The 26,804-nt window shown below is 43.7% G+C and overlaps 1 protein-coding gene across 3 annotated transcripts in view; it reads left to right on the top strand.

The window, feature by feature from the left end:
* LOC139547726 (leucine-rich repeat and fibronectin type III domain-containing protein 1-like protein) overlaps positions 1-26,804 on the top strand; it is a 119,860-nt gene that overhangs the window by 61,189 nt on the left and 31,867 nt on the right. For all 3 annotated transcript variants that reach the window (XM_071356746.1, XM_071356747.1, XM_071356748.1), the window contains exons 2-3: positions 17-225; positions 12,872-14,276. In XM_071356746.1, coding sequence (XP_071212847.1) covers positions 12,895-14,276 — 1,382 coding nt within the window. In that variant the 5' untranslated portion in view covers positions 17-225; positions 12,872-12,894. The remainder of the gene's footprint in view (positions 1-16; positions 226-12,871; positions 14,277-26,804) is intronic.

Below are 26,804 nucleotides of genomic sequence, written 5' to 3'. Positions count from 1 at the left end.
TCTCTCTCACCCACAGGTCAATGGACATCCTCCACAAGGGACCCAGTTGTTTCCTTTAGTCCCCAGTTCCGACACCCAGATGCTGCTTAGGTAGTCACCATTACCCCCTGCTCAGCGGCTCCCTGACCACATGTAGCTTCCCATGTCTGCCCTTCTCTGCTAGGCCAACACAGCCCACACAGTCTTCATGAGGATCACGACCCTGCCAGACCATACCAGATAGAGGTATGTATATCAGTGCAGTGTACCTCGATACATCTCGTATTGAACAGCACTGGCAATCTTGAGATGTTACACAGTGTGCGTAACGGACAGACTTTCTTTTGAATATTGTAATGAGGCAGCAGTGGCTTGATGGTGGACAGCTGTCTTGGTCTTGATTTCAATGGCGTGAAGAGGCATGAAGGGGGAACGTTGACATATCCAAGACAAGATACAGCTCACTCACACTGCCAATCTGCTGGCCATCTGGCCCATCAATAGGGATGATTTAAGTCACAATCGAAATCCACGGACCTAACCCTAAACCACCAGTTGGTTTTTCGGGATCTAATTTCCTAAGAACTGATTTGATAGAATTTAAAGAAAGCCTTTCCCATTCCTGTTCATCTGAGGTTTAAGGGCTGATATTTACTTTTCACAACCGGTTGCCATGGCAGCACCTGCTACACCTTCCCTCTGGGGGAAGAGCTGTCCTTAGTGTCCTTAGAGCTGTCCTTAGTGTTTAGAGGCTACGACACTGACCTTTGACCTTAAACCTCTATCAAGTACACCTGCTGTAGCCTGTCCCCTGAGACAGCTGCCCCTGTCTGGCCTGGGGTCAAAAGTCACCCTAACACAAAGTGACAGGCATTTTAACAGGAAGTAAAACCTACCACAACACCATCACAACACCATACATAAGTAAAATCTGCTAGTCCATTAGCACAAACTAAACTACTACTTGTAACGTTGGAAAGAATACTGTAGCTGTGCCTATGTGCAGCCAGGGATTTATTTTGTGCCAGCCCATGCAGTCTTAATTCATTCAGACACTTTCAATGTTGCTTTAAAAGCCAGAAACATTGACGCTCACCCTACATTTAGCGGTGAATCGATCACTGAACTGGCTGTAACAAAGAAGAGAAATGGGGATAATGCATGAAGAAAACACAGTATGCAGTCTGAGTGAGTCATTTTGTAATTTGCCTGGATAGGTCTTGCAGAATTTCTCAGCTATTCTGAGACCTTGACATTTCTGTAAAAACAAGTAACGGACCTCAAAGTGCCCTTTTTGTATTTGCATGTTGTTACGGTTTTTAATTTAAGGAAAACACTGCGGTAGAAATGCCAACAGGTCATTTGGGGGCAGGTGGTGGTGTTAAATGTGCATAAATTGATATTTATGCTTCTTTGAGTTAATGGAGAAAAACAGAGAAGAAAAACAGATTCCCTTGGAATGATTTGAATATTGATTTTGATATTGACATTACAGAAGGGTGGCTGGTTGGGTGGCTGGGTGGTGTTTAGGATGGATGTATGGGTGGGTGGGTGCATAGGTGAATTGGTGGAATGGTGGATTGATTGATGTGTAGTAGGTAGGGCAGGTGATGGAGATCAGAGAGAGTAGGATAGCAGGATCCCATATGGAAAAGGTATAGAAGAATTTAACAAGATTCCTATATGTTCTACCTGGAACTTGTAAGTAATACATGTGGCAGCAAGTACACTTAAAAGATTCTTGTAATATCTGACTTATACTGGTGGTTAAAATGTAGACATAACAAAAATGTTGCATGTATTATATAAAAACAACATACATGAGACATTAAGCTAAGCCTTCTAAGGTCTCACATACATGTGTCATACACACGTCAAAGCACTTGCATACCACTGTCTGACATCATTGAAGCATGTGATGTGACAAAAAAAAGAATCAACGTCCTCAGCGAGGAGGAGCAGAAGGAGGAAAGGGGAAAGCAGAAGGAGGAGAGGAGCAGGAGAGGAGCAGGAGGACGAAAGGGGAAAGCAGAAGGAGGAGAGGAGGAGAATGGGAGGACAGGAGGAGGAGAGGGGAGGAGGAGCAGGGGGAGAAGAGGAGAGTTGGGGGAGGAGGGGAGAGGTGGACGGGAGGATGAGAGGAGGAGGAGAAGCAGGAGGAGGAAAGAGGAATGCAGAAGGATGGGGATGAGAGGAGAAAGAGGACGACAGAAGGAGGAGGAATTACTTTGATTGCAGCATTGAATCTATTTAGTTATTAAGTAGAGATTTCACAAAAGCCATTCTCATGATAGCACGTTGGTAGTAGTCAGTGACAAATATCAAACCTAAGTAGGGATGGGCTTGGTTAAAACCCTGATTGGGAGACCAAATGCATAGTTGTAAATAAATCAACTGTCCAGTAGGAGGTGCTGCCTAACGTTAACCATGGAAATTCCAAACATGAAAATGTACATACAGTGGTTGCTCCTTTAAAAGTTGCGTCATACTGCAGCACACCTTGCGGGCTGCTGCAGCATTCTGTAGCATGTTATCTAATTGTCAGCCATTTTTTCTGTTAATGCAAGTTAGTGCTAGTTTGACCACCAGAGGGCATCTTTGAGAGGCATTTGATAGTCTTCCATATTGACATTACCGGAGAATGTAATACCTTTTTTGTAATAACATAGTATATGGGATTTATTTTAAGAAATTTGCCTTAATTAATTTGATTAATATTGTGGTATTTCTATTCCGAGAAAAACAAAACCCTCATGGTTTCCATTAGGATGGAATAGAAAACATGGCGCTGTACAACGTGACGGTCAGGAGTAGGCTACAGCATAAGAGGATTGGAGGATTCTCTAAATTGTTTGCCTTCATTAGACATATTTTTTTCCAATATTTCTGTAAATCAGTTATATTTATTAACATAGTAATTCGTTATGGATCCATAACTAAATCAACATCTGCATTTTGAAAGAGTCTTTTTATCATTATTTTATTAACGAAAGCATGAAGATGCTGATGAAGAAATATGGTACTGTACAGTACTTTTATATTTGGATAATAAAGTATTTAAAGCATTTTGAAGATATAAGCCACCTGCATTTGTTTATTAGGCTACTGTGCAGTCTGACACACAAACATAGCCTACAATACATACTGTAGTAAACATGGGAAAGTGCCTAATTCCTTACATAAGGGAGAGCAAGCATGTCTGTACTACAGAATTCTGGCACGCGGGAGACCGGGGTTCAATTCCCCGACGGAGAGGAAGGGGTAGGCTGTCCTTGTAAATAAGAATTTATTCTTAACTGATTCCATATGTGTTTTTTCAGAGTTGCGATGTCTTCACTATTATTATACAATGTAGAAAATAGTAAAAAAATAAAGAAATTTTGGAATGAGTAGGTGTGTCCAAACTTTTGACTGGTACTTGCTTAATTAATTTGATTAATATTATGGTGTTTCTATTCCAAGAAAAACGATAAACCCTCTGGGTTTCCGTTAGCATGGAACGGTAAATATGGCGCTGTACAACGTGACGGTCGGCAGTACAGTACTGGGCTATTTAGCTTAATAATTCCTGTGTCGTGCGTGCAGGGCACGCGGGAGACCGGGGTTCAATTCCCTGATGGGGAGGAAGAAGTAGGCTGTCCTTGTAAAAAATTATTTGTTCTTAACTGACTTGCCTAGTTAAATGCAATATGGAGTGCCTGGGCTCATAAATTCAGAGCGTTGTCAGTTTGTAAATTCAGATAGTTTTGCTCTCGGAGCGTACACTGGACGTTTGGGCCGAGGAGTAGGGTCGATTTGAGTGTTCTGGCCTTACAACGCCAGTCAAGCACCCAAGTTAACATTGGCTAGCTTGCTAACTACTTCCAGACACAAATGAGACCCCTCTGACCATTGTACTCGCCCTAGCAGAGCTGGTTAGGCAGTTTTTGTGTTTACCAAAGGGTTGGTGACTGTAACTGTGCTGCTGGAAACAATTTAATTACGCTTTTTTGCCGACGTTTACTGACACTGGCCATATTCAACGGGTGTTGAGCGCTCGTAAATTCATTATTCTGCGCTCTGGTACACTCAGACGAGAGTGCTCTGAAATCGGAGTACTGTAGATCGCCAGAGCGAATTTAAGAAAAAACCCGAATGTCCACTGAGAACGCACAATGACTACACCCCAAGAACACAGTGGCCTCTATCATTCTTAACTGTAAGAAGTTTGAAACCACCAAGACTTTCTAGAGCGGGCCACCTGGCTAAAGGGAGGTGACCGAGGGAGCGGAGGTGACCAAGAACCCTATGGTCACTCTGACAGAGCTCTAGAGTTCCTCTGTGGAGATGGGAGAACCTTCCAGAAGGACAACCATCTTTGCAGCACTCCACCAATCTAAGCCTTTATGGTAGAGTGGCCAGAGAGAAGCCACTCCTCAGTAAAAGGCACATGACAGCCCACTTGGAGTTTGCCAAAAGGCAAAAACACTCTCAGACCATGAGAAACAAGATTCTCTGGTCTGATGAATCCAAGATTGAACTCTTTGGCCTGAATGCCAAGCGTCACATCTGGAGGAAACCTGGCACCATCCCTACGGTGAAACATGTTGGTGCTAGCATCATGCCGTGGGGATGTTTTTCAGCGGTAGGGACTGGGAGACTAGTCAAGATCGAGGGAAAGATGAACGTAGCAAAGTACAGAGAGATCCATGATGAAAACCTGCTCCAGAGCGCTCAGGACCTTTCAACAGGACAACGACCCTAAGCACACAGCCAAGACCTTCGCAGGAGTGGCTTTGGGACAAGTCTCTGAATATCCTTGAGTGGCAAAGACAGAACCCGGACTTGAACCCGAACGAACATCTCTGGCGAGACCTGAAAATAGCTGTGCAGCAATCCCTATCCAACCTGACAGAGCTTGAGAGGATCTGCAGAGAAGAATGGGAGAAACTCCCCAAATACAGGTGTTCCAAGCTTGTAGAGTCATACCCAAGAACACTCGAGGCTGTAATTGCTGCCGAAGGTTTTTCAACAACGCACTGAGTAAAGGGTCTGAAAACTTATGTAAATGAAATATTTCTGATTGATTGAGAGGACATTAGTATTATTTTTTTTTATTAGAATAAGGCTGTAACCTAACAAAATGTGGAAAAAGTCTCGGGGTCTTTCCGAAGGCATTGTAAGTCAACACATATACAGATACACCACTGATATATAAGGCAACACATTCTTACCAGATTATTATTAGATTACTAATTAGATGTTTTACAAATCATCTTCTTCTGCCATATACAATTCTTATTTGATTTGTATGATTCTTTTTCATATGGGATCTTATGTTGGAGATTATGATGGATGGATATGGGAGTTGAGGCAAAGGTGATAGAGGATGAGAGATATGAAGGAATGTACTGTAGATGAGGGACATGTATAGATGGGTTCAGTGGGGCAGTGGGAGGAGGGTCTTGGAGACATGGATGAGTCTAGGCAGATATACCCAGAGAGGGAGTGTGCCTTCTACAAGGGTAATTCACTGGGAGTTGCTGTGAAATGGACCAAGTCTGCTGAAGCTGACAGATTATTCAAACATTTTCCCGGGGAGTTGTGACAGAAGAGAGTGGTTCTGAAATCAGACTCAATCCATAATGTACTGGGTCCCATCACCGACTGCAGAGTTTTCCCTTGGGCACCCATGCAGCACAACTATAATCAAAGAAAACAGGAAAAAAACGAAGGATATTTGCTACTGCGGGACAGGGGAGAATTCATGCGTTCTCTATGCATTTTGTAGGTTTAGAAATACTAGTCAAATAGCATCGATTTACATACGGTAGAGCCTTGGACTCCCTGATTTCTGCTAGATTTGCATAGGAAAGTTTGATGAAGCATACTCAAGTGGATTTTATAATGCTCCGAGGCTGAAGGACTAGATGTTTTTCACATGACGGAGGGATAGGAAGTCGGCAAACCGACAGAGAAATGCCTACTTTTTAGTCCAGCGTCACATGGATAAAATTCCCAGTTGTTCAGCCGCAGAGCAATTTGAAATGTTTGCTTGATTCCCATGTACGGTAGTTGTAATACCTCAATGGTTTAGAGCATGGTTCTGGCAACAGCAGCGTTGTGTGTTTGATTCCCACATGGCCTAAATACTGTATATTACATACAGTTTGTCTTAGTCTTGACAACTTTGAAGTGTCTGCTAAATGACCATATTTTTGGGATAGCATAGCATCATAGGCTATACACCATATGCCATATACCACCATATTCACTGTTATTTTTTGATCCTCACTTTATGCAAGCTACAGTATTGTATCTGAGAGAACCATACAGTAATGCAGGGCTGTGGCAGTGCAGATAAAGACTTCAAAGACTTGTGTCTTTAAAGGAACTGTGAGATTTGAGGAAGGATCTGACCATTCAAAACCATTGAATATGTCTCACTATCTTTCATCCAAAGGAATAACAGTACTAGTGTAACAGATGAAACAGCACACGGATTTCAAATATAAACCTATTCAGCAGTCTGAAACTGTGTGCCAGTTACGCAAAAATCCGTATGATTGTAATATGCAAATGTAACCATGTCTGATTCAATGTAAAACTAAAACAAAAACAATATTACATATATTTCACAATTCTACTATTTTCCTCTAGTTCGTCAGCTACGTATGATGCCGATGCTGGCACATTGCGATGGAGTTGATAACCGCAACGTAATTCGCCCAAGAGGGGATAAATGAACGGAATATTCAAACGAAATAAAGCAGCATATATCTTTTAAACAGTTTATCTTATCTCTTCAAATAGAGGAGCCCTAGAGGGACAGCTGCATGCAGTGATCATGAATGGAGCTCAGTTAGTACTGCTGACTACCAAGTAGGGCCCCCGCCTCGCCTCTTCCAGCCAAAAGGGTCTTTCAAAGGGAACCCGGCTTCCCAGTGTCACCACGTAAAGTCCACAGCCAACAGAATATTTTCTTGATGCTTTGATTTCACATTCATTTAAGGCTTGCTGTGATGACTCTGCAGGAAATATACACACCCATAAATTATGATCAGTTATGTTAGGTTACGGTTGTAGTCTGCGTTGCGGTTGTAGGATGCTTTAGAGGTGTTGTGAGAGACTCATTCAATCGCAGTGCTATGCGTTAGAGGCTGTAGCCCCATTAGACGCACTGAATTGCCTGTGTGGCTTAGATCTTGGTAGTGATCCCGGCCAGTGTGGGATGTGTGGCGAGGGGTCCGTCGTCTTTGAGGTATAATGCTGATTTTAGGGATTCACAGCAAAATATTTGATCTCTAAGGCTCCAGTCAAAGCTTGTTCTTTGATGGCTTACTGGGTTTATGGTACAGTACGTTTACTAAACCCAGAGGATGTTTGCCTTGCAATAATCAAGTAATGTTGTAATAATGTCTAACTTAACCGCTGGAACACGCTGAAAATGGCTCCAAAATGCCCTCTAGGAAAGTCTTCACAGTATCTAGCATCAAACAACACCCAGTTAATGTGCAGTCGGTGCCTTATTCCTTTTATTTGACGAGCACAGATTATTTATTTGACGAGCACAAAACAGCTCTGTTTTCCCATTCATACTGCATAATTGATGTCACACAGCAAAGTTCATGATTTAAAGGGATACTTTGGGATTTTAGCAGTGAGGCCCTTCATCTACTAGCATTAGCACAATTACTGGAAGTCTATGGATATCTACTAGCATACTGTAAATGTACTATATAGAATAGATTGGTATGTTGCCCCTCTGTGTTTGTGTGTCTCATGATATAACTCAGTAGCTGAGGCAGTGTGTCAAATGATTGATTCTCTGCGGTCTCCCTCCTTCTGAGCACCGCCGCAGTCCGTCTCAATCCTCGCAGACCCAAGCACAAACAACACAAGTCTCCAAATGTACAATATACTGGCTTTTGAAACCCAATCTCCTTCTCCTAGACCCCTAGTCTGCCTGTTCATCTGCGGTTGCTATGAGACAAACACCTTGGAGCATGCCTTGAGGGTCACCCTGACCAATAATAGAGATGCATGGCTCAGCGTCTTGCTGAAGCACTTTGTTTTCTCTCGTTCCTGTCCATCCCTTTATCTGAGGAAGAGAGTGGTGGTGCGTAATGGGGTGTGTAAGACAGGCCTTTGGTCCAAGGCACTAATGGATAAGCTCCAGACCAGAGCCGCCTTCTGAACAAACGCACAAACCAGAATCGTCTATTTATCCCAAAACAATTTAGAGAATATCAGCGTCATACCGTCAAGTAGGAAAAAAACCCTGCTGTGATATTTAACTCATTGCTTGCCACAGAAGACAATAACATGAGCGCACATCAGTCAAAACGTGTCAGCCAGACACGCAGGATGTGGTTGCCACGTTGATAAATGAACGTTTCATGCGACATGATTAATATCACGCAGCGATACGATTGTCATAGCAATTAAGTTATTGGCAAGTTGAGACGACAAACATCTGCATGTGCCAGATCTTCTCAGTCAGTTTATGTGATAGGCCCTTCTGAGAAGGAGAAAGAATCACGCTGATGTATTCCTGTATCAGTCCTCTTCGTAAGGTTATTGGTGTACTACTGTACTACGCTCTACCAGGCTCCTTTCATCTTGCCTGATGTTTCACATTATACTGTAGAAACTTGGTAATTTATGTGACTAAAAACGAATGAAGCTCATGTTTTAACTACTTGGTATTTACACACGCCTGTAGCCTGTCTTGTACTATCAAGACCAGAATACATTAGTGCTCTTGTACAACTCTTCAGCATTAAAGTGAAAACATACTGACAGTAAGCAGAAGCCCGATTCCCTGAATAACTGAAGGACAAGCGATCCCATGTTCTGTTTATCTTAGAGTGGAGGAAACAGCAGCCATCAAGTGTCGCCCAGGCGGTCTTTACTCCATGCGTAGTGAACCGCCCTGGGTCTTGCTCCTATTCTCTTCTCCCTCAGCCCAATCCCTTAGATGGTGGGGCAGCAGGTCTCATTGACTGGGCCCTCCCTGGGCCCCCGGGGCATTGCAGGCCGTTCCACTCCACAGCCGACAGCCTAATCCGTCTCCATTGTGGGGAGGCATAGGAGTCAGAGAATTCTGTCTGAGCAGAGCAGAGTGGACACTCATCCTGTAAATAAGCTCTGGGATGTCGACTGTTTCCAGTCTCCACACCAAGATTCCCCAGAGAGCTGACGGCTAGCTGCTTGCCATTTCAAGCCCTCTACCTTGGAGAGTTCTAGCCCATATACTGTAACGATGTTTCCCGCTACAGCTGACAGGGCTGTGGTTTTAGTAAACATGATATGAGAGGAGCTGGAGATCAGGCCCTCATTCTATGGGCAGTTTTTTTACCTTTAGATGATGGCAGATGGTGTTGTCTTACAACAACTTAGCCTGAGTGAGATGGGGAGAGTGAGAGAGTGTGATTGTGAGAGAGAAATTTAACAGCATCCATGTTATTTTGTCATTTACCTTAATTTCCTCTTATCAAGTTGAATGTGGCCTGACCGCCATTCATTCAACAACGGAGCAGCATGTTCCTTGTTAGTCTTTATTTTTATGTACTGTATTTCTTTGTTCCTTCCCAGCGAAACGGCAATTTACAGTTGCTAATAGCTGTTGGCATGTCTTTAAAAGGACCGTTTTTTTCTGTTGTCTGGCAGTACAGTTAATTCCTTTTTAATTAGAGAGCCAGCAGATAAGTGTATTTCAGAGCATCCATCATGCTGGCCTTTTTCATCCGTTACGGTATGTACGGTATGGTGGCCTATATGTCTCACACAGTGATTTGACCTTGAGAGTAACCGCACCAGTGCATACTGCACCTCTATTCACAAGATCAAATGCGTTGTAAGAACAAAACAACAACCAAAAAAGGCTTCCAACGTGGCTTCCGTGGCTTTACGTTCGTTTGGTATTCATCATAGCGTTAGCCCCATAATCCAAGGTACAGCTGTGAAATGGCTTGGTGAAATGAGATGCATATGGGCAGCTGCTCTGTTTCTGTTGACGCTGCATGGCTGATGGCCACTTCGTCGCACGAGAGAAGCCATACAATAGCCTCATACATCTCCATTCCAATTCCATTCCCTGGTTTTATTAAATTCACAGCACAGACAGGAAACAAAAAGGCCTATTTAATGGCAAATCCCATGCAGATCCTGGTGTATCAAAACAGATAGAGCGTGTGTGTTTAAGGTACTTCGGCATGAACAAGGAATTACCACGATAAAAATACTAAAGTACCGTTTCATGGATATGCCCTCATATGAGAGAGAGAGAGAGAGAGGAGATGTATATACAGTGGGGAGAACAAGTATTTGATACACTGCCGATTTTGAAGGTTTTCCTACTTACAAAGCATGTAGAGGTCTGTCATTTTTATCATAGGTACACTTCAACTGTGAGAGACGGAATCTAAAACAAAAATCCAGAAAATCACATTGTATGATTTTTAAGTAATTAATTTGCATTTTATTGCGTGACATAAGTATTTGATCACCTACCAACCAGTAAGAATTCCGGCTCTCACAGACCTGTTAGTTTTTCTTTTAGAAGCCCTCCTGTTCTCCACTCATTACCTGTATTAACTGCACCTGTTTGAACTTGTTACCTGTATAAAAGACACCTGTACACACACTCAATCAAACAGACTCCAATCTCTCCACAATGGCCAAGACCAGAGAGCTGTGTAAGGACATCAGGGATAAAATTGTAGACCTGCACAAGGCTGGGATGGGCTACAGGACAATAGGCAAGCAGCTTGGTGAGAAGGCAACAACTGTTGGCGCAATTATTAGAAAATGGAAGATGTTCAAGATGACGGTCAATCACCCTCGGTCTGGAGCTCCATGCAAGATCTCACCTCGTGGGGCATCAATGATCATAAGGAAGGTGAGGGATCAGCCCAGAACTACACGGCAGGACCTGGTCAATGACATGAAGAGAGCTGGGACCACAGTCTCAAAGAAAACCATTAGTAACACACTACGCTGTCATGGATTGAAATCCTGCAGCGCACGCAAGGTCCCCCTGCTCAAGCCAGCGCATGTCCAGGCCCGTCTGAAGTTTGCCAATGACCATCTGGATGATCCAGAGGAGGAATGGGAGAAGGTCATGTGGTCTGATGAGACAAAAATAGAGCTTTTTGGTCTAAACTCCACTCGCCGTGTTTGGAGGAAGAAGAAGGTTGAGTACAACCCCAAGAACACCCTCCCAACCGTGAAGCATGGAGGTGGAAACATAATTCTTTGGGGATGCTTTTCTGCAAAGGGGACAGGACGACTGCACCGTATTGAGGGGAGGATGGATGGGGCCATGTATCGCGAGATCTTGGCCAAAAACCTCCTTCCCTCAGTAAGAGCATTGAAGATGGGTCGTGGCTGGATCTTCCAGCATGACAACGACCCGAAACACACAGCCAGGGAAACTAAGGAGTGGCTCCGTAAGAAGCATCTCAAGGTCCTGGAGTGGCCTAGCCAGTCTCCAGACCTGAACCCAATAGAAAATCTTTGGAGGGAGCTGAACGTCCGTATTGCCCAGCGACAGCCCCGAAACCTGAAGGATCTGGAGAAGGTATGTATGGAGGAGTGGGCCAAAATCCCTGCTGCAGTGTGTGCAAACCTGGTCAATAACTACAGGAAACGTATGATCTTTGTAATTGCAAACAAAGGTTTCTGTACCAAATATTAAGTTCTGCTTTTCTGATGTATCAAATACTTATGTCACGCAATAAAATGCAAATTAATTACTTAAAAATCATACAATGTGATTTTCTGGATTTTTGTTTTAGATTCCGTCTCTCACAGTTGAAGTGTACCTATGATAAAAATTACAGACCTCTACATGCTTTGTAAGTAGGAAAACCTTCAAAATCGGCAGTGTATCAAATACTTGTTCTCCCCACTGTATATATATCTCGGCCATAGTCTGTTCATAGCACTTCAAATCTGTCCCGCTACCGCAGATATTTTTCTATTTGTAATAGGACTACCAATCTTTATTTTAAAGAAAAAACAGTATCTGCCATACCTGGAAGCAGGGTAGATATGAGACACTGTGTGTTTCTGTGTTTGCATGTGTGTGTTTCTTTTAGAGGATATGAAAAAAAATGTGTTCGTAAGTGTGTGGGTGGATGACTGCGTGCTTTTGCTACAATTGTATATGTATTGCCAGTTGGCGTCTTCTATACGGATACATTTCTGTTTTCACTCATATTGGAGATGTATGCAGCTATTTAAAAGACTGGCTTTTAGAGAATCCACAGAAGGTAGACCCACTGTGATAAACCCCTTATTAAACTGTGCAGCCAACTAACTTTGTCCGGGGATTGCATGTTGAGTTAAATGATTTGCTAAGCTATAATTACACAAACCTACACAAACCTTCTCTCTTCATTGGGCGTATTAGCACGACATGTGTATAATTCCCTAACATCTTAAAGAAGTTCCTATGCAGAGGAAAATAAGATACAAGCTGTTAAGAAAATTGGCTCTCTTGAAACATCACCTCAACCTTATGCCTCAGTCTGTGCTAAACATTTAATTCAAGGTATTGCACTTTCAGTCTGTGCTAAACATTTAATTCAAGGTATTGCACTTTCAGTCTGTGCTAAAAATTTAATTCAAGGTATTGCACTTTCAGTCTGTGCTAAACATTTAATTCAAGGTATTGCACATTCATTGAAATGCATGCACATACATTTACTGGCTTTAATTATCTGAATGTACTTCAAACACTGCTTTTTTGCATCCTGATCATGGCTGATAGAGATATTTAATCTCAGTTTAACCACTGTGATAGCTAAACGCATAGATATACATCTTGATTCACCTAGTGAATTCCCCACCTAGCGTCTCACGTCCTGACATGTTCTGACCAGTGCCTCTCTCCTTTGCCTTGCAGTTTCCCAGAAAGCCGGAGGGAGGATGGACCGGCTGATCTTCTCCTTGTTGATGCTGGCCGTCTCCACCAGGGGGCAGCTGTGCCCCAAGCGCTGCATGTGCCAGAACCTGTCCCCCTCGCTGGCCATCCTCTGCGCTAAGACAGGCCTACTCTTCGTGCCCACCGTCATCGACCGGCGCACCGTGGAGCTGCGGCTCACTGAGAACTATATCACAGCCATAAGGAGGCGGGACTTTGCCAACATGACTAGTTTGATCCATCTGACGTTGTCCCGCAACACCATAAGCCAGATCATGCCTTACACCTTCGAGGACCTAAAGCGGCTGCGGGCGCTGCACCTGGACAGCAACCGGCTGAGTGTGATCAGGGATGACCACTTTCGGGGGCTCACCAACCTTAGGCACCTGATCTTGGCCAACAACCAGCTGCACAATATCTCTCCCCACGCCTTTGATGACTTCACAGGAACCCTGGAAGACCTGGACCTGTCCTACAACAACCTGGTGGACATCCCCTGGGAGACCATAGGTCGTCTAACCAATGTCAACACCCTTAACATGGACCATAACCTTATAGAGCACGTGCCCCAAGGGATCTTCACCAACCTGCATAAGCTGGCGCGTCTGGACATGACGTCCAATAAGCTTAAGAAGATCCCACCGGATCCACTTTTTCTGCGCATCCCTGTCTACGCGAAAGCCAAAGGATCTCCTCAGTCGTCATTGGTGATGAGTTTTGGTGGAAACCCGCTCCACTGTAACTGTGAGCTGCTGTGGCTGAGGAGGCTGACCAGAGAAGACGATCTGGAGACCTGCGCCTCTCCTCCAGACCTCACAGCCAAGTACTTCTGGACCATCCCCGAGGAGGAGTTCATCTGTGAGCCTCCGGTCATGACCAGGAAGTCTGCCAAGACCTTCACCATGGAGGGCCAGCCTACCAGTCTGAAGTGCAAGGCCAATGGAGACCCGGACCCAGAGATTCACTGGATTTCCCCCGAGGGCCGTCTGATCTCCAACACGTCACGGACTGTCACCTTCAGCAACGGGAGCCTGGACATCAACATCACCTCCCTGAAGGACTCTGGAACCTTCACCTGCATTGCCTCCAACGCAGCGGGGGAGTCCACGGGCCAGGTGGAGTTGGTGGTCAACCTCCTCCCCCACCTGGCCAACAGCACCAACCGGCTACGGGAGCCCGACCCTGGTCCGTCAGACATCCTCACCTCGGCCAAGTCCACCTCAACCACGGGCAATGACACACGGAGGAACCAGGAGGGAAGGGTGCTGATGGCGGAGCTGACAGCTAGCTCAGTGCTGATCAAATGGCCATATCAGAACCACGTTCCTGGGATCAGGATGTACCAGGTCCAGTACAACAGTTCCCTGGATGACACGCTCATCTACAGGTGAGGAGGGATAGGGATCTAAACAGGGGTGATGGGGAAATGAAGAGGGGAAATAGCTTCAGTCTCTTGGTTAGAATGAGTTAATAACTTTGAACAGTTTTTTTTTTTGTATTAATGACCTACTCAAGGTTTTATGATTAAATACCATTTTGACTCACAGATGTACAATTACAAAATGTCTATCAGTAGCAATCATAAGAACACCAGAAACATTTCATCTTGTACAAATGTATGTCATTATAATGAGATGATAATTAGGTGGTAATTACCCATCATTATTTGCAAGAGATAAACAAGGACACTTTTTCATTTGCTTTGAGAAAATGTTTCCTCTCTTCTCTTGTTCCAAGGTAATACTTTTTTGTTTTGATGCTTCCGTCATTGCAGACGCCAGGTCCAACATCAATTTATATCAATTTGTAGAGTTTGTATCGCTCTGATGGATGCTGATGGATCGTTCTGTTCCCGCTCATTAATTATTTTGGTCCTCAAAAAGTATTGGTTTTCATTCAAGTCTCCTCACGTCTTCTTACGGGGGCTGGCCCAGGGCTGTATGCAGGCAACTTTTTATTTTTCTTCTCTGATCAATGACAGCAGTCACCAAGGGAGAAAATTGATTTAGGATCTCATTTAGGGCGTCCACGCCGAGATTTTGGTGGCAACTCTCAGTGACCAAAGATAGGCAGGTCTGTCCCACTGTAGAAAATGCACAGCCACAGTGAGAGAAAGGGAGAACTTTTCAATATTTGTTTCAAGGGAAACGTATTCCCCAAGCGGTGTCTGTTACCACGGGGAGTTGGAGGGATGATTTTGAATGCTGAACACGTAGAGGAGCGTTGTGCACAGAGAGGCACAGTTTGGATTGTGGATAGTTTTAGAGCAGGTACACAGTTTATAGACTGATGCTTCTGTGCTCTGATGCACTCTGTCTCAGCAGATAGTGTGGGGAGCCTAAACGAATGAACACGGCAGCTAATTAACTGAGTGGACAGGAGAGATGTTAATGTAGGTGAATTTATCTAGTACTAAGGACTTAAACCTGGCTCCCTGATTATTGTTCCTCATTGACTAGTTGACTGATTTGTTTATTTGGTGTGGGCAAGCAGTGAGCACACACACACATTGCACGCTCGCGCGGACATACACACATATGCGCGCGCACATACATACACACACACACACACACACACACACACACACACACACACACACACACACACACACACACACACACACACACACACACACACACACACACACACACACACACACACACACACACAGTTATGTAAACCTAGCATATTACAGTATGTATCTTGCACTTGTCTACACACCCACTGAAGGGTATGAGCACATAGTACACTCAAAGGCATTCAATACACTAATACAAACACACACCCACACAAACAAAGCAAGTACAGTACAGTACATTTCTTAAACAACTCATCATAAAAAAAACATATTTCTTTGTTTTAGATGAATCAGAGGTTTTGTTCGACTCTAGGGCAGCAAAGCTTGCTTAAATTCAGCCTCTGTCTTCCATATTGATTTGGAAGAAGAGAAGAATGTGCATAAGGGACATGTTTCGGAGGCGAAGAGCTCAAGCTAGCAACAACACCCCGAAGCTGTAATTTATAGACATTTTTCAAAAGCTGTGCAGAGCAATGGCGTAACAGCCACTGCCAGCTCCCAGTACACAACACGCCGCAGCCCAAAAATTATTACGAGCGAATCAGTATAATGCCCACAGGAACTGGGTCGACCAAACGAATGGTCCAGCCTGCCAGCTCGCTACGCATTAGGGCTATGGAAATGTCTGCCGGTACCCTTCTGCTGATTTGTCCCTTTGCAAATTAGCTGCTATGTTCACTTTGCTCTGTTCCAGCTCCTACTCAAAATGTGTCCTTGATCATTTTAGCCATTTCTGTAAAAAAAAAATACGAAAAAACATGTCATTTTGGCCCAATAGGGCTTGATAGTCCTTCCCTTCATGTCCGTGGATCTGAAATGACTTGACAAATGCATTTGATACAGTGTAAATCAATGCCCTCTTTTTCACATCAACAGTCAGAAAAAAAATGGACTATTAAAAGGAAGCCATCTGACAGTATTGGGACATGGCCCCTACCATTCCTCTGATGTAGGAAGTGATTAATAGTTTATATCAGAAGCACCTGGGGCCCGGCTGTGAGGACCATTGAGTTCCACTGTATATTTGCTGGCACAGTCACTTGGGCGGTACCCATCGATGGCATTGCTAGTGTATCCATGCGGGGTGTCACCAGGAAACAATGGGACCCAGCTGGACTTATGCAGTAGTCACACTTCCTCAACTCCCCTTAACACCTCTGATTTACAGGACTATTTGCCGCACTGACACCACCGAGCTCCTCTCACTCCCTCTCTGGGGTGGGGCCCCGGTGAATAGAGGCCCCACCACAATAGAATAGCACCGTCGTACACACGCACACTCCTTTCATGCTCTGCTTTTTAAATCACCTCTGCATGAGGTTCTGTTAGGCATGGGCGGAAGAGCACTGTAGGGGGAGACGGGAAGAAGTGAAGAGAGAAAGAATGAGGGAACCGAGATTTTAGTCGCTGTGATATCATGATTATCAGCCAAACTATATTACTAAGGGATGGAAGTTTGTTCAGTCATTTTAAATCGAGGAGCAGGCTCAGAATGTGTAAGTGCTTCTACTACTTCTTCTACAGCTATAGTGTTCACAGTTGAATAGACTGCTAATCCACTTGCGAGCAAGTGGACTCATGTGAGAGGGAGGGAGGAAGGAAGACATTTACTGTTTGCTCACTTATACCATTGGTTATTTTAATACTTTGTGATGACCAATGAGCTCACCGATCTACTCGCTTGACAGACTTGGGTCTGTTTATACTTGAGTGATTATTAGTATACATACAACATTCATCACCTATTTATTTGGAGCCTTTGTTGGCTCTCTGAGCTGGCATGGGTTTTTTGGGAGAGACAAAGCCATCCCGTTGGGCACACACTGGTTCAACCATCGTTGCGTCCACGTCATTTCGATGAAATGACGTGGAACCAACATGGAAGAGATGTTGAATTGACGTCTTTGCCCAGCGGGATCATTGGTATGCAACAATTTGCCCACTTGAAGTGTACCTGCGATATCTCTCAGACAGTCCTTATAAGGACTATATATAGTCAGAACAAATGAAAACACTGAACATTAGGGATTCTTCTAAACAAAGGCTTGGCAAAGTATGATGCGTGGAGCAAAACGGAGCATTGCGTAAGTGAATTCCCCAAATGATGGTTTTGACAAGACTCGTTTGTCATCAAGCTCATCCTATTTTCAAACGTGACGGGTCATTTCATTTTGGTGTTGTACTTGAAGGCCCCCGGCAAAGAGGGCACAATGACATGTTCACAGCATTGCCTTGTGAGAAATCAAAATAGAATCAAACAGGAGAGCATTACATTGCTGTACACCGCTTCTCCTGAGCAATGGGTATACCATCAACGTAGTTGTCTCACTGTGCATGATGGTGCAGCATATCGCCTGTACAGAGATGGCTAGATAGACAAAAGGCTAAATATGTAGGTTTTCCAGTCCACATAGTATGTAAGATCAGATCTCGCATGGAGATGTCGAATAGGGATCCAAGAAAGACAATGTCGTTGCCTATTTCAACAAAGAATGGCAACATAATAATGTTTTGTTATCAGATGCCCACAACTGTAACATAAACGGTAAGACAAACGCGCCTTGTATAAATCGACCGTCGAAGACTGAGTCAAAACACAAACATCTATTTAAAAGTAAATTAAATCTCTATTATTAATCTCTAAAATTGTTGGTTTTAAGGCCTGCCAACGCAAATGAAACCAGGCGTTGAGTGGAGAAGGTTGGTGTGGGACAGATGGTTATCCCAACCTGTTCTTCCTTGTCTACCTGCCCACTTCAACGCTTTCTTCAAGGTTATACGCCGGGACGGCATTTAAGTAATGTACAGGAAAAAGAAGGTGGGGATTCTGATAGGCTGCCATCACGTGTGATATCTCATTCGTATGCATACAGAGTGCTGAAGCTTTCAACTGGTGTTTGTGATATCACACATAATATGCTCAGCTGCACATTACCATGTGCACTACACTTAAACTCAGGGACACAGGCGTACAAGTGTGCAGACTCTCTCTCTCTCTCACACTCACTCACTCATACACACACACACACACACACACACACACACACACACACACACACACACACACACACACACACACACACACACACACACACACACACACACACACACACACACACACACTGCTCTACTAACTACCATGCAACGTCTGACTCTAAATCTCTAAGCTTAGCCTTTTTCTTTTAAGTGTTCCTTCTTCTTCGTTGCTCCCATTTTCTATGACTGGCCTCTTAGAATCCGGTGATGTTCCCCTTTTTCCAGGTTTATCCATCTTAGTGGATTCTCCTCACGTATGTCTCTGTTGGAAAGGGCAGCAAGGGGCCGATTGGCTTTATCCCCTACCAGAAGCACCAGACATGAACCCATCTGGTTGTCTCATCTCCGCCCCCCCCAAAAATCTCAGCTCCCTAAATGTATACATGCATGCTACTCCGGCTGCATATCAATCAAATCAACTTACTTACTTGACTATCATTATGCTGGAAAATAAATAATAGACACCTCTCTAACTTGTTATCATATATTTTCAGACGACTAGACTGCTGAGGATCAAGTGTTTAAAATCAACATGAAATGAGCTGGAAATATGGACCGATTCCTTTGAATTCTGATGTGGGTGATAGAGGATATTTTCAATTTGAAGCCAGAACTTTATCTCATGTGATATGAACTGAGCCAAGACGAAGCATGAAGACGAGGAAGTACAGTATGTCATTAGGCTCCAAGTAGTAGTACTGGAAGCTGCAATCCATCAGAGGTGATTGGCAGATGGTTAATGTGTGAACCGGGATATAGCATGGAGAAGAGAATAGCCTAGATAGATAGTCTTCCCCTCCAAGCTAGTGACTCCCCCATCGTGAATGATTGATGGGATGAGAGGACTTCTCCTTGCTGGAAGGCTGCAGGGTATGTACTATGTGGTCGGATGACCCATAACACTAAAATCACACACTGGTATTCCTGTTTCAGCTCTGGTATGATCCAATTTTATCCTGAACTTAAGTTTATAGAAGGAATGTTGTCATTCTTAGGGTTGCAAAGGGAGGATGTATTTATGGAAACATTTGAGGTTTACCAGTAAACTACCAGCATTTTTGTATCTTTCAAAGATTTTATGTAATATATCACAAGACATCTAGCGGGCCTTTTTGGGTACGTAAGATTATTACGGGTGTCTGTATTTATCTCTGGACATCTGTGCATTCTTATCGCATGTAAAATATGTAAAATCATGAAATAATTTTTTTAAATAAACGCTCTAAAATATTATCCTAAATATAAACCATGAACTTTGTGAATGCCGTCGGGGTTTAATATGAGGGTCTCAGCATGAAATATCCTTTATATTATTCTTTTTTACAACCTTTTATTTATTTTACTATGTCAATATGTATTTGTTGCCAATGTTTTGGCAAATTGGTGGCAGTTTGTCAATAGTTGGACGAGTTGCAGAGGGAATTAAAAATAGTGCCATTGTTGATTAGATGCTTTTTTAAAACCCTCCCGTTGGGTATGTTTCATGTTAATTAATGCTGTGTTCCCGGTCTAAATTGACCTCCCCATTTATAGCTGATTTATAAATCCATAAGAGTATATATATTATCACCTAATGTTGTGTTAGATCTTTTTATCGACTTAAGTTCTTGTGAACATTACAAGTTTTGAACTTCTATTTGCTATTTATGGCCTGTAGGCCTCATTGACAAAACGTTTTTGAGTAAGAAAAGCATAATGTATGGAATATTTTGACTATAACAAATACTCAGATGAAACTGTCAGTTTCCTGGCGTCTCTCCTCCTCACCGGTGTCATGATCAAAGATATGATCGTGAGCCTCATACAGTATATCGTTTGGTCATTGTGCTGCCACAGAATGAATTGTGAGCAAGGCCTCAAATAGCTTTATAAACCAGGGCTGTGAGAAAAGTTCTATATATTATTGAAACAATGTTGCGATTGTTTGTGAGAATGCCAACAGGTGTGGTTCCCGTGGGGGAAATATTCTATTGGGGAAGGTTGCCATGGACGCCAAGAAGGGGAGTGAGGTGTGTGTGTGTGTGTATGTATGTGTGTGTGCTCAAACACACATGCATGTGGTGGTCTGGGAGAGGAAGTGTCCATCTGGTTAATGGGCATGTGCCTGAACTCAATTTTATACACTAATTGTAGTCTCACCCATTAATTTCTAATGACCGGTGATTTTTGACCAGGAACACCACAGGTGTACAAAAGTTAAATAAAACACCCAAAATGTAATGAAAATCATCCAAATGTATTTTATGTGTTCAGATGCTCTGTGTGGACAAAGTCATGGAACCTTATGGCAATCAGATTAAATTAACTACATTTTTCAGAGCGCGAACTTGAAAATCGGTCCAATTTGACCGGAACACAACAGGAGGGTTAAATTAATTAGGCTATTTCCTTTTGAACCATATGGTCTATCTACTAGAAACTCATGGACAATTATGGACACAAAGTTATAGAACTATAAATTACCAAACTTACAATAGATTGCCAAAATTACCGAAGATATCGGGTAACTTTGGTAAATTTCTGGTAGCTTTGTAACCCTAGTCATGGTAAGTTTTATCGGTCAATGGGAGAAAGCAGTGGGTTTCTCCCTAACTCTTCTACTGAGCCTGAGTCCTGCCAGTTGTTAGTTCACTTACGGGTAATGCCTTCCTTATTTACTTTGTTTGTAATTCTCTACTAATATGTGTGTACACACATGTGGCATTACGCACTTAGCTAATCATTAGGCCATTGTCCTCTAATTCAATGATTCACTTAGTATTAACTAATTGGATTACACCCCCTAACATCAACTGGGCATTCACACAAGTACCAAATACCTGCTTCAATGACTGCCAATTATACTCAACCCATGAAAAATAATTCATGTTATCAAGCGCTACAGTTCAAAAGAGTCACTTCGCTCTAGCTAGTTACATGGGCGTGAGTGAGGCCCTTTTGTAATGCACAGTTACCGCAGTACTTTTTCCATTCTCTCCTCCTCTGGTCCAAATCTAGCTGTGCTCAGCAAAAGGCCCTGTCACCTCCCCAGACCCATACTGATGTGCTGGTCCTTGGCATCTTGCTCAGAGTTTTCATCATCCTCCCCAAGCCCCAGACCATTTTTTTATTATGGGTGTTGACACGGCCCCCCCCCCCCCATCTCCTCCATCCCCGAGAGTGTTTAGATTAATTTAGCAGACAGACATGCAACAGCCGTAGCGATAACGAGGGAGGGAGGGAGGCGCTGGCCCAGTTAGTGATTTTAATCACCGGCAACAGGTCACTCTTTTTTTATAAAGGAGTGAAGGCAGCAGAATGTGACAGAGATGCTGCTGAGTTACCTATTGATGGATAACGGAGGCGACTACGTCATTGAATGAGGAGGAGGGATCGAGTTGATGCACCGGAAATGATGGGCAAAGGCCATGCGTTTGTCATTACCGTGTTGTAATATGAACACTGTTCCGTGTCTTCATGAACAGTCCATCATCTGAACGCAAATATCAAATTCACACACACGTGCACAAACGCACGCATGCACACACACACACACACACACACACACACACACACACACACACACACACACACACACACACACACACACACACACACACACACACACACACACACACGCACAGTCACATGCTCTTTCTTTCTCATGAGCACACACACACACACACACACTCAGTCACATGCTTTCTCGCTCTCTTTCTTGCTCAAACTAAGCATTACATTAATTTGGTTAGCAGGAATGTTATGAGAAGCATTAGTAAAGTATGCTCCTGCTCTTTTAAGTGCAAATCCATCACAGAAACAGTTTGATTGAAATACTAATTTCTTTGGAAGCACTCAAGCCTGCACTGTGAAGTAAAACAAACAAAAATAACTTAACTGACTTTGTCCACTTGTCTTCTCCGAAAACATGTCTCACAATGATTTTAGGAAGTTTTCCAAGCAGATTTAATTCCTGAAATACTCAATTATAGGAAGGCAATGTAAGCCAATGCCCGGTGATAGTAGATCAATTCCCATAGGCTCTTGGAGTGTTTCCGGGTGCTTCTTCTCAAAGCCTGTCGCTAAGCCCCTTAGTGATTGTGGATAACTGGGATTTCTCTGAAAGGCATTAAGGTGTTCTGACCCCCCCCCTCTTTCTTCAACTCAGAGCCACTTCAAATAATCGGGCAGATTTGAGGAAGCGTGGCAAGTGCCATATTTATCCCCCATTTATCAAATCTATCGATCCGCAACACGTCCACAGAGAGACGTATGCTGTCATTGTGTTCTATGTGTCCGAGCGGCTCCTACTGTAGGTTTGCGTTTCATTGCGGGTTGAATCTGCCGTTTTGCAGTTATGTCTCAACGTATTGTATGTTTGGAAACAATGAGAGAGAAATAGTCTCCATCTTTGGGCTCTGGTAAAATGTATGGGCAGTTTGAGATGGCTGGAAGGATTTAGTTTCAGGAAACTAGGTTCTGTCTGGTGAACATGCAAATCATAAGACTCTGAGTGGTGGCAGGAGTGTGTACCATAGGTTGAGGGCAGCCTAGCAGGGAGTCTCTCTGCCATGTGTTAACTGATGGGCCACTTATATAGCCTAAGCCAGATGGCCATCAGTGTAAGTGGGCTGAACTAGCCCTGTCTGCCACCTGAGGACCCGACAGAGGGAAGCAGGTGGCCTGGACAATTGTGTGTGTGTGTGTGTCTGGGTGTGTGTTTTCCTGTGAGAGTGTGTGTGTGTGTGTGTGTGTGGCACACAACAAAGACCTTCTGTGACTCTCTCTCTCTCTCGCGCACACACACACACACACACACACACACACACACATCAAAGATTGGGGAAGAGTAGAACTGTATTAACTGCCAGAACTACTAGACCCAGTGTGACTCAGGTGCTGCAAAGACCAGGTCCTGACGTCAACCAAGGGTGGTCACATGGCCACTGTCATGTTTCCAGTCAGATGTTTCTGGGGCTTCTTGCCCCCTAGTGGTCAGATTGTCCTTCCTATAATTGACTCATGTCATGTGACAAGGTTAGAGGCCTTTTAGAGGGAGTGTGATAACACGATGGCATAATGGTCAATTCAGAGGTTTGTCACTTGACTACATACCTTCGTCTCCTGTATGCAATCCAAGTTATCTTTTAGGTCTTCTTGCTCTCCTGAGAATCTGGAGGCTCTTGAAATGGAGTTGGTCGGCAGTGGTGAGCGCTTTTGAGGAAGAATTGGGCCGACCTGCGGTCACAGTCGTAGTGGAGGCTTCTAACGTTTGCCCTGAGAATCCTACCAGAGATTATTTTGGACCGGTTGGAGTGAGAGTTTTGGAACGAGTGCTTTCCTGCTTTTAAACCGACCTATATGTTGTGTCAAGCTGGGTAAAGGACAAACTGGGAATGGTTACATCTGTGAAAGTGTCGGGGAATGGAATTATTTTGATTTTTTTTGTTGAGTATCTACCGCTTAGAGGAAGCGGGCGCTTTGAGTCACGCTGCGGGCGCTTTGAGTCACGCTGCGGGCGCTTTGAGTCACGCTGCGGGCGCTTTGAGTCACGCTGCTCGGGGCTCAACCTGTGGCATGTTTTGCTCTCCAGGGCAAAGCACCGCTCAAAGAAGTGATCCGTGGGCTAGCGTTGAGGTGGATCAAATTAAATGGATTATTCCTAGTGTTTGTGAGCCCGCCGTTTGGTGAGACGTAGACCCAATGGCAAGAAGGCATAGTCAGAGGGTTGGGATGGAGAAACTACTGTGTGCCAACTGTGGGGGAGAACAAAATGTGCAATCCGCACTCCAACCTGTGAAAGGCAGCAATACGCAACACGGCGTTTATTCTGCCAGAAAGCCAAAGAAAGAAGAAGAAGAACACAAGGTTAGAGGTCATTCAAGTACAAGATGGTGCAAGAATATGCACATTAAATGCATTGATTGACATGGTAATGGACCAATAGTATTCGAGAAAAGGTGACAAAACGTACCCCTCTGACACTGTCGGTTACTTCGTGACGTCTCACGATGTAACGTAGGGCGCGCATAATGCAACTCATTGTGTGCCGTACAGCCTCTCTCCACCAGGGGTAGCACTTCTCTCGCCGTTTAAAAACAAGAAATGATCGATGGTGAATGTAAAGTTAAGTACTCGTTAGTTCATCAATAGTTAATTCAATCGATAGTACATTTTCATCATGACTCTCAATAGCCGTGACAGCCGCAGTTTACTTGTGGAGATAACTTTAGCGCCACCCTAAAAACTCTATTCAAATTCGACACAAACCTTCAAATAGGTACGTAATGACACATTATATAAGCTCTTTATGGTGTTTTATAAACATTTTAGAGGTGATACGTTTGACAAGTCGGGTGAAAAAAGTTGTTTCCCCACACGACATATCTCCCCCTTTCACTATCACTCAGTAGCTCAGAAGGTAATGGAGCTCCATTACCTTCTTCAATCATGTAGAGACGGGCAGCATGAAGGGCTCGTCATTGATTTTGCTTGATTGTGCTTTACAATGGTATTCATATTACAGTTAACCTGGAAGTATTACATGTTTGGGGCGCTAAAGTAAGGTCATATGTACAGAACACTGCGATGTACGGAAGTTTGCTAGTTATCACCAAGTCATTGGACGAAGGTGTTTTCTGTAGGGGGGGGGGGGGGGGTTGTTAAATCCCGGTCAGAACGTTAACATGTGTCACTTGCGGTACGGTTTTGGAAGTATAAGGACTTCATATTAGGGAGAAATAATTTTCAAAAAACAAAAGGTTAAATGAATACACAACTTTATAGGGTTAGTTAATGTTCCCACACGGCCATGTCTCCATGTTACAGCGCTTGTTTACGGAAGACAGACGGAAGACAGAGGGACCACCTGTGCTAATTAGCTACCTAGCGGGCTCCGAAAACTTGTGTGCAATGGAAGAAGGCCGTCAGAAACGTGTTGTCACTGAAAAATTCTGCTGGCTTCAACTGTGATGAAGCCGTTTAAAACAGTGTAGAGCATGCGCATATTTTTGCATTTGTGAAATGATTCTGCTGTGACATGAAAGTAGAGGGCGTTATGTTTCTAGAACCGCATCGCAATTGAGAATCCATGGAGTTTTAGCTGCCAGAGCCAGTCTATCTCTGAAAATAACATAAGATCCTTGGACCTTAAGGAGTAACGGTAGGCTCCTTAAGAGTACATCTTGGGCTGTTAGACTACATATACTGCATTGTGTGATGGCTCTTTCTTTTGTATCGTGACTTTTGGAGTTTGAATTATGAATTGCTCTGTATTTACACATGAACTTCTTAATTCTCACTCATATTTGATGGGAGTATTTTTAGTTTCCTCCTGAATCATTAAAGTGGACTGCGATGATCTTGACTCCAGTATTATGATAAGGCATTTCAGTCATATCATAACGTGAAGAGGACAGAACAGACACAAGTTCTGCCCATAGCAATTACTGTACACCATGCCAACTATTCAAGGTTAAAGCTAGACATTCCCCCAACCTGCTCACTGTACCCTCAGGGGTCTCCTGGTACATTGTATTTTTCATATGGTTTGGTAATGTCCGGAGGTTTTACGTTTCTGGAGTTGTGCTTCATCCTGTCTCTCTGGTATAATGTGTAGAAATGTACCGTGTTCACCATCTATGTTATTGTTAATTGATGATACTACTGTAAACCTATCTGTCAGACGGCGACGTATTTGGCTGGCTGGATTAACAGCGGCCAAGAAGTTGATAGCCTCGCGTTGGCAGGCTCCTCATTCTTTAAAACAGACAGCAGTGGCTGCTATCATTCATGGACATTGTAAACATGGAAATGTCTGTAGCGCGTACGCATGGGCCCGAGTGAAAGAAACATTACTGCTCTTTCATCAGCGTATGACTGTAAAAAGTTAGCTATTGTGAACTACTAGTCCTGCGGGTGGGGGGTGGGATGGGAACTGTATGTGTTGTTCCGTCTTGTCACTTCTTTGTCCATGTGTACCTTACTAAAAACAACAGAAACATTTGATCACAAAAAGAACAGACACATTAGTAGTGTATGCAATGGTAACTGCATAGTAAGCAGAAAACGAGTACATGGCGATGAGGAGTACTGTAAGCCGTAAAGTGATGTTAGCTATATATTAAGAGAATATTTGCTATGCTTTAATGGCGTAGTGCATCACCTAATTCAGGGTCTGATGTGTTTACACAGCTTAATGGCATGCAAATAAAGTTTCCTCCCTGTATCGTGAAGCGAGGATAGCCAAATGCATTGTCAGCAGGGTCTCTTGCATGCAGTACGGTACATGCGGACTCTAATTGCATAAATGTGCCCTCTTAC

This window comes from Salvelinus alpinus, chromosome 21 (genome assembly GCF_045679555.1).
Source record: "Salvelinus alpinus chromosome 21, SLU_Salpinus.1, whole genome shotgun sequence".
Classification (NCBI taxonomy): Eukaryota; Metazoa; Chordata; class Actinopteri; order Salmoniformes; family Salmonidae; genus Salvelinus; species Salvelinus alpinus.
The sequence above is the reverse complement of the archived record's forward strand: the minus strand, read 5'-3'. Positions and strand labels throughout refer to the sequence as shown.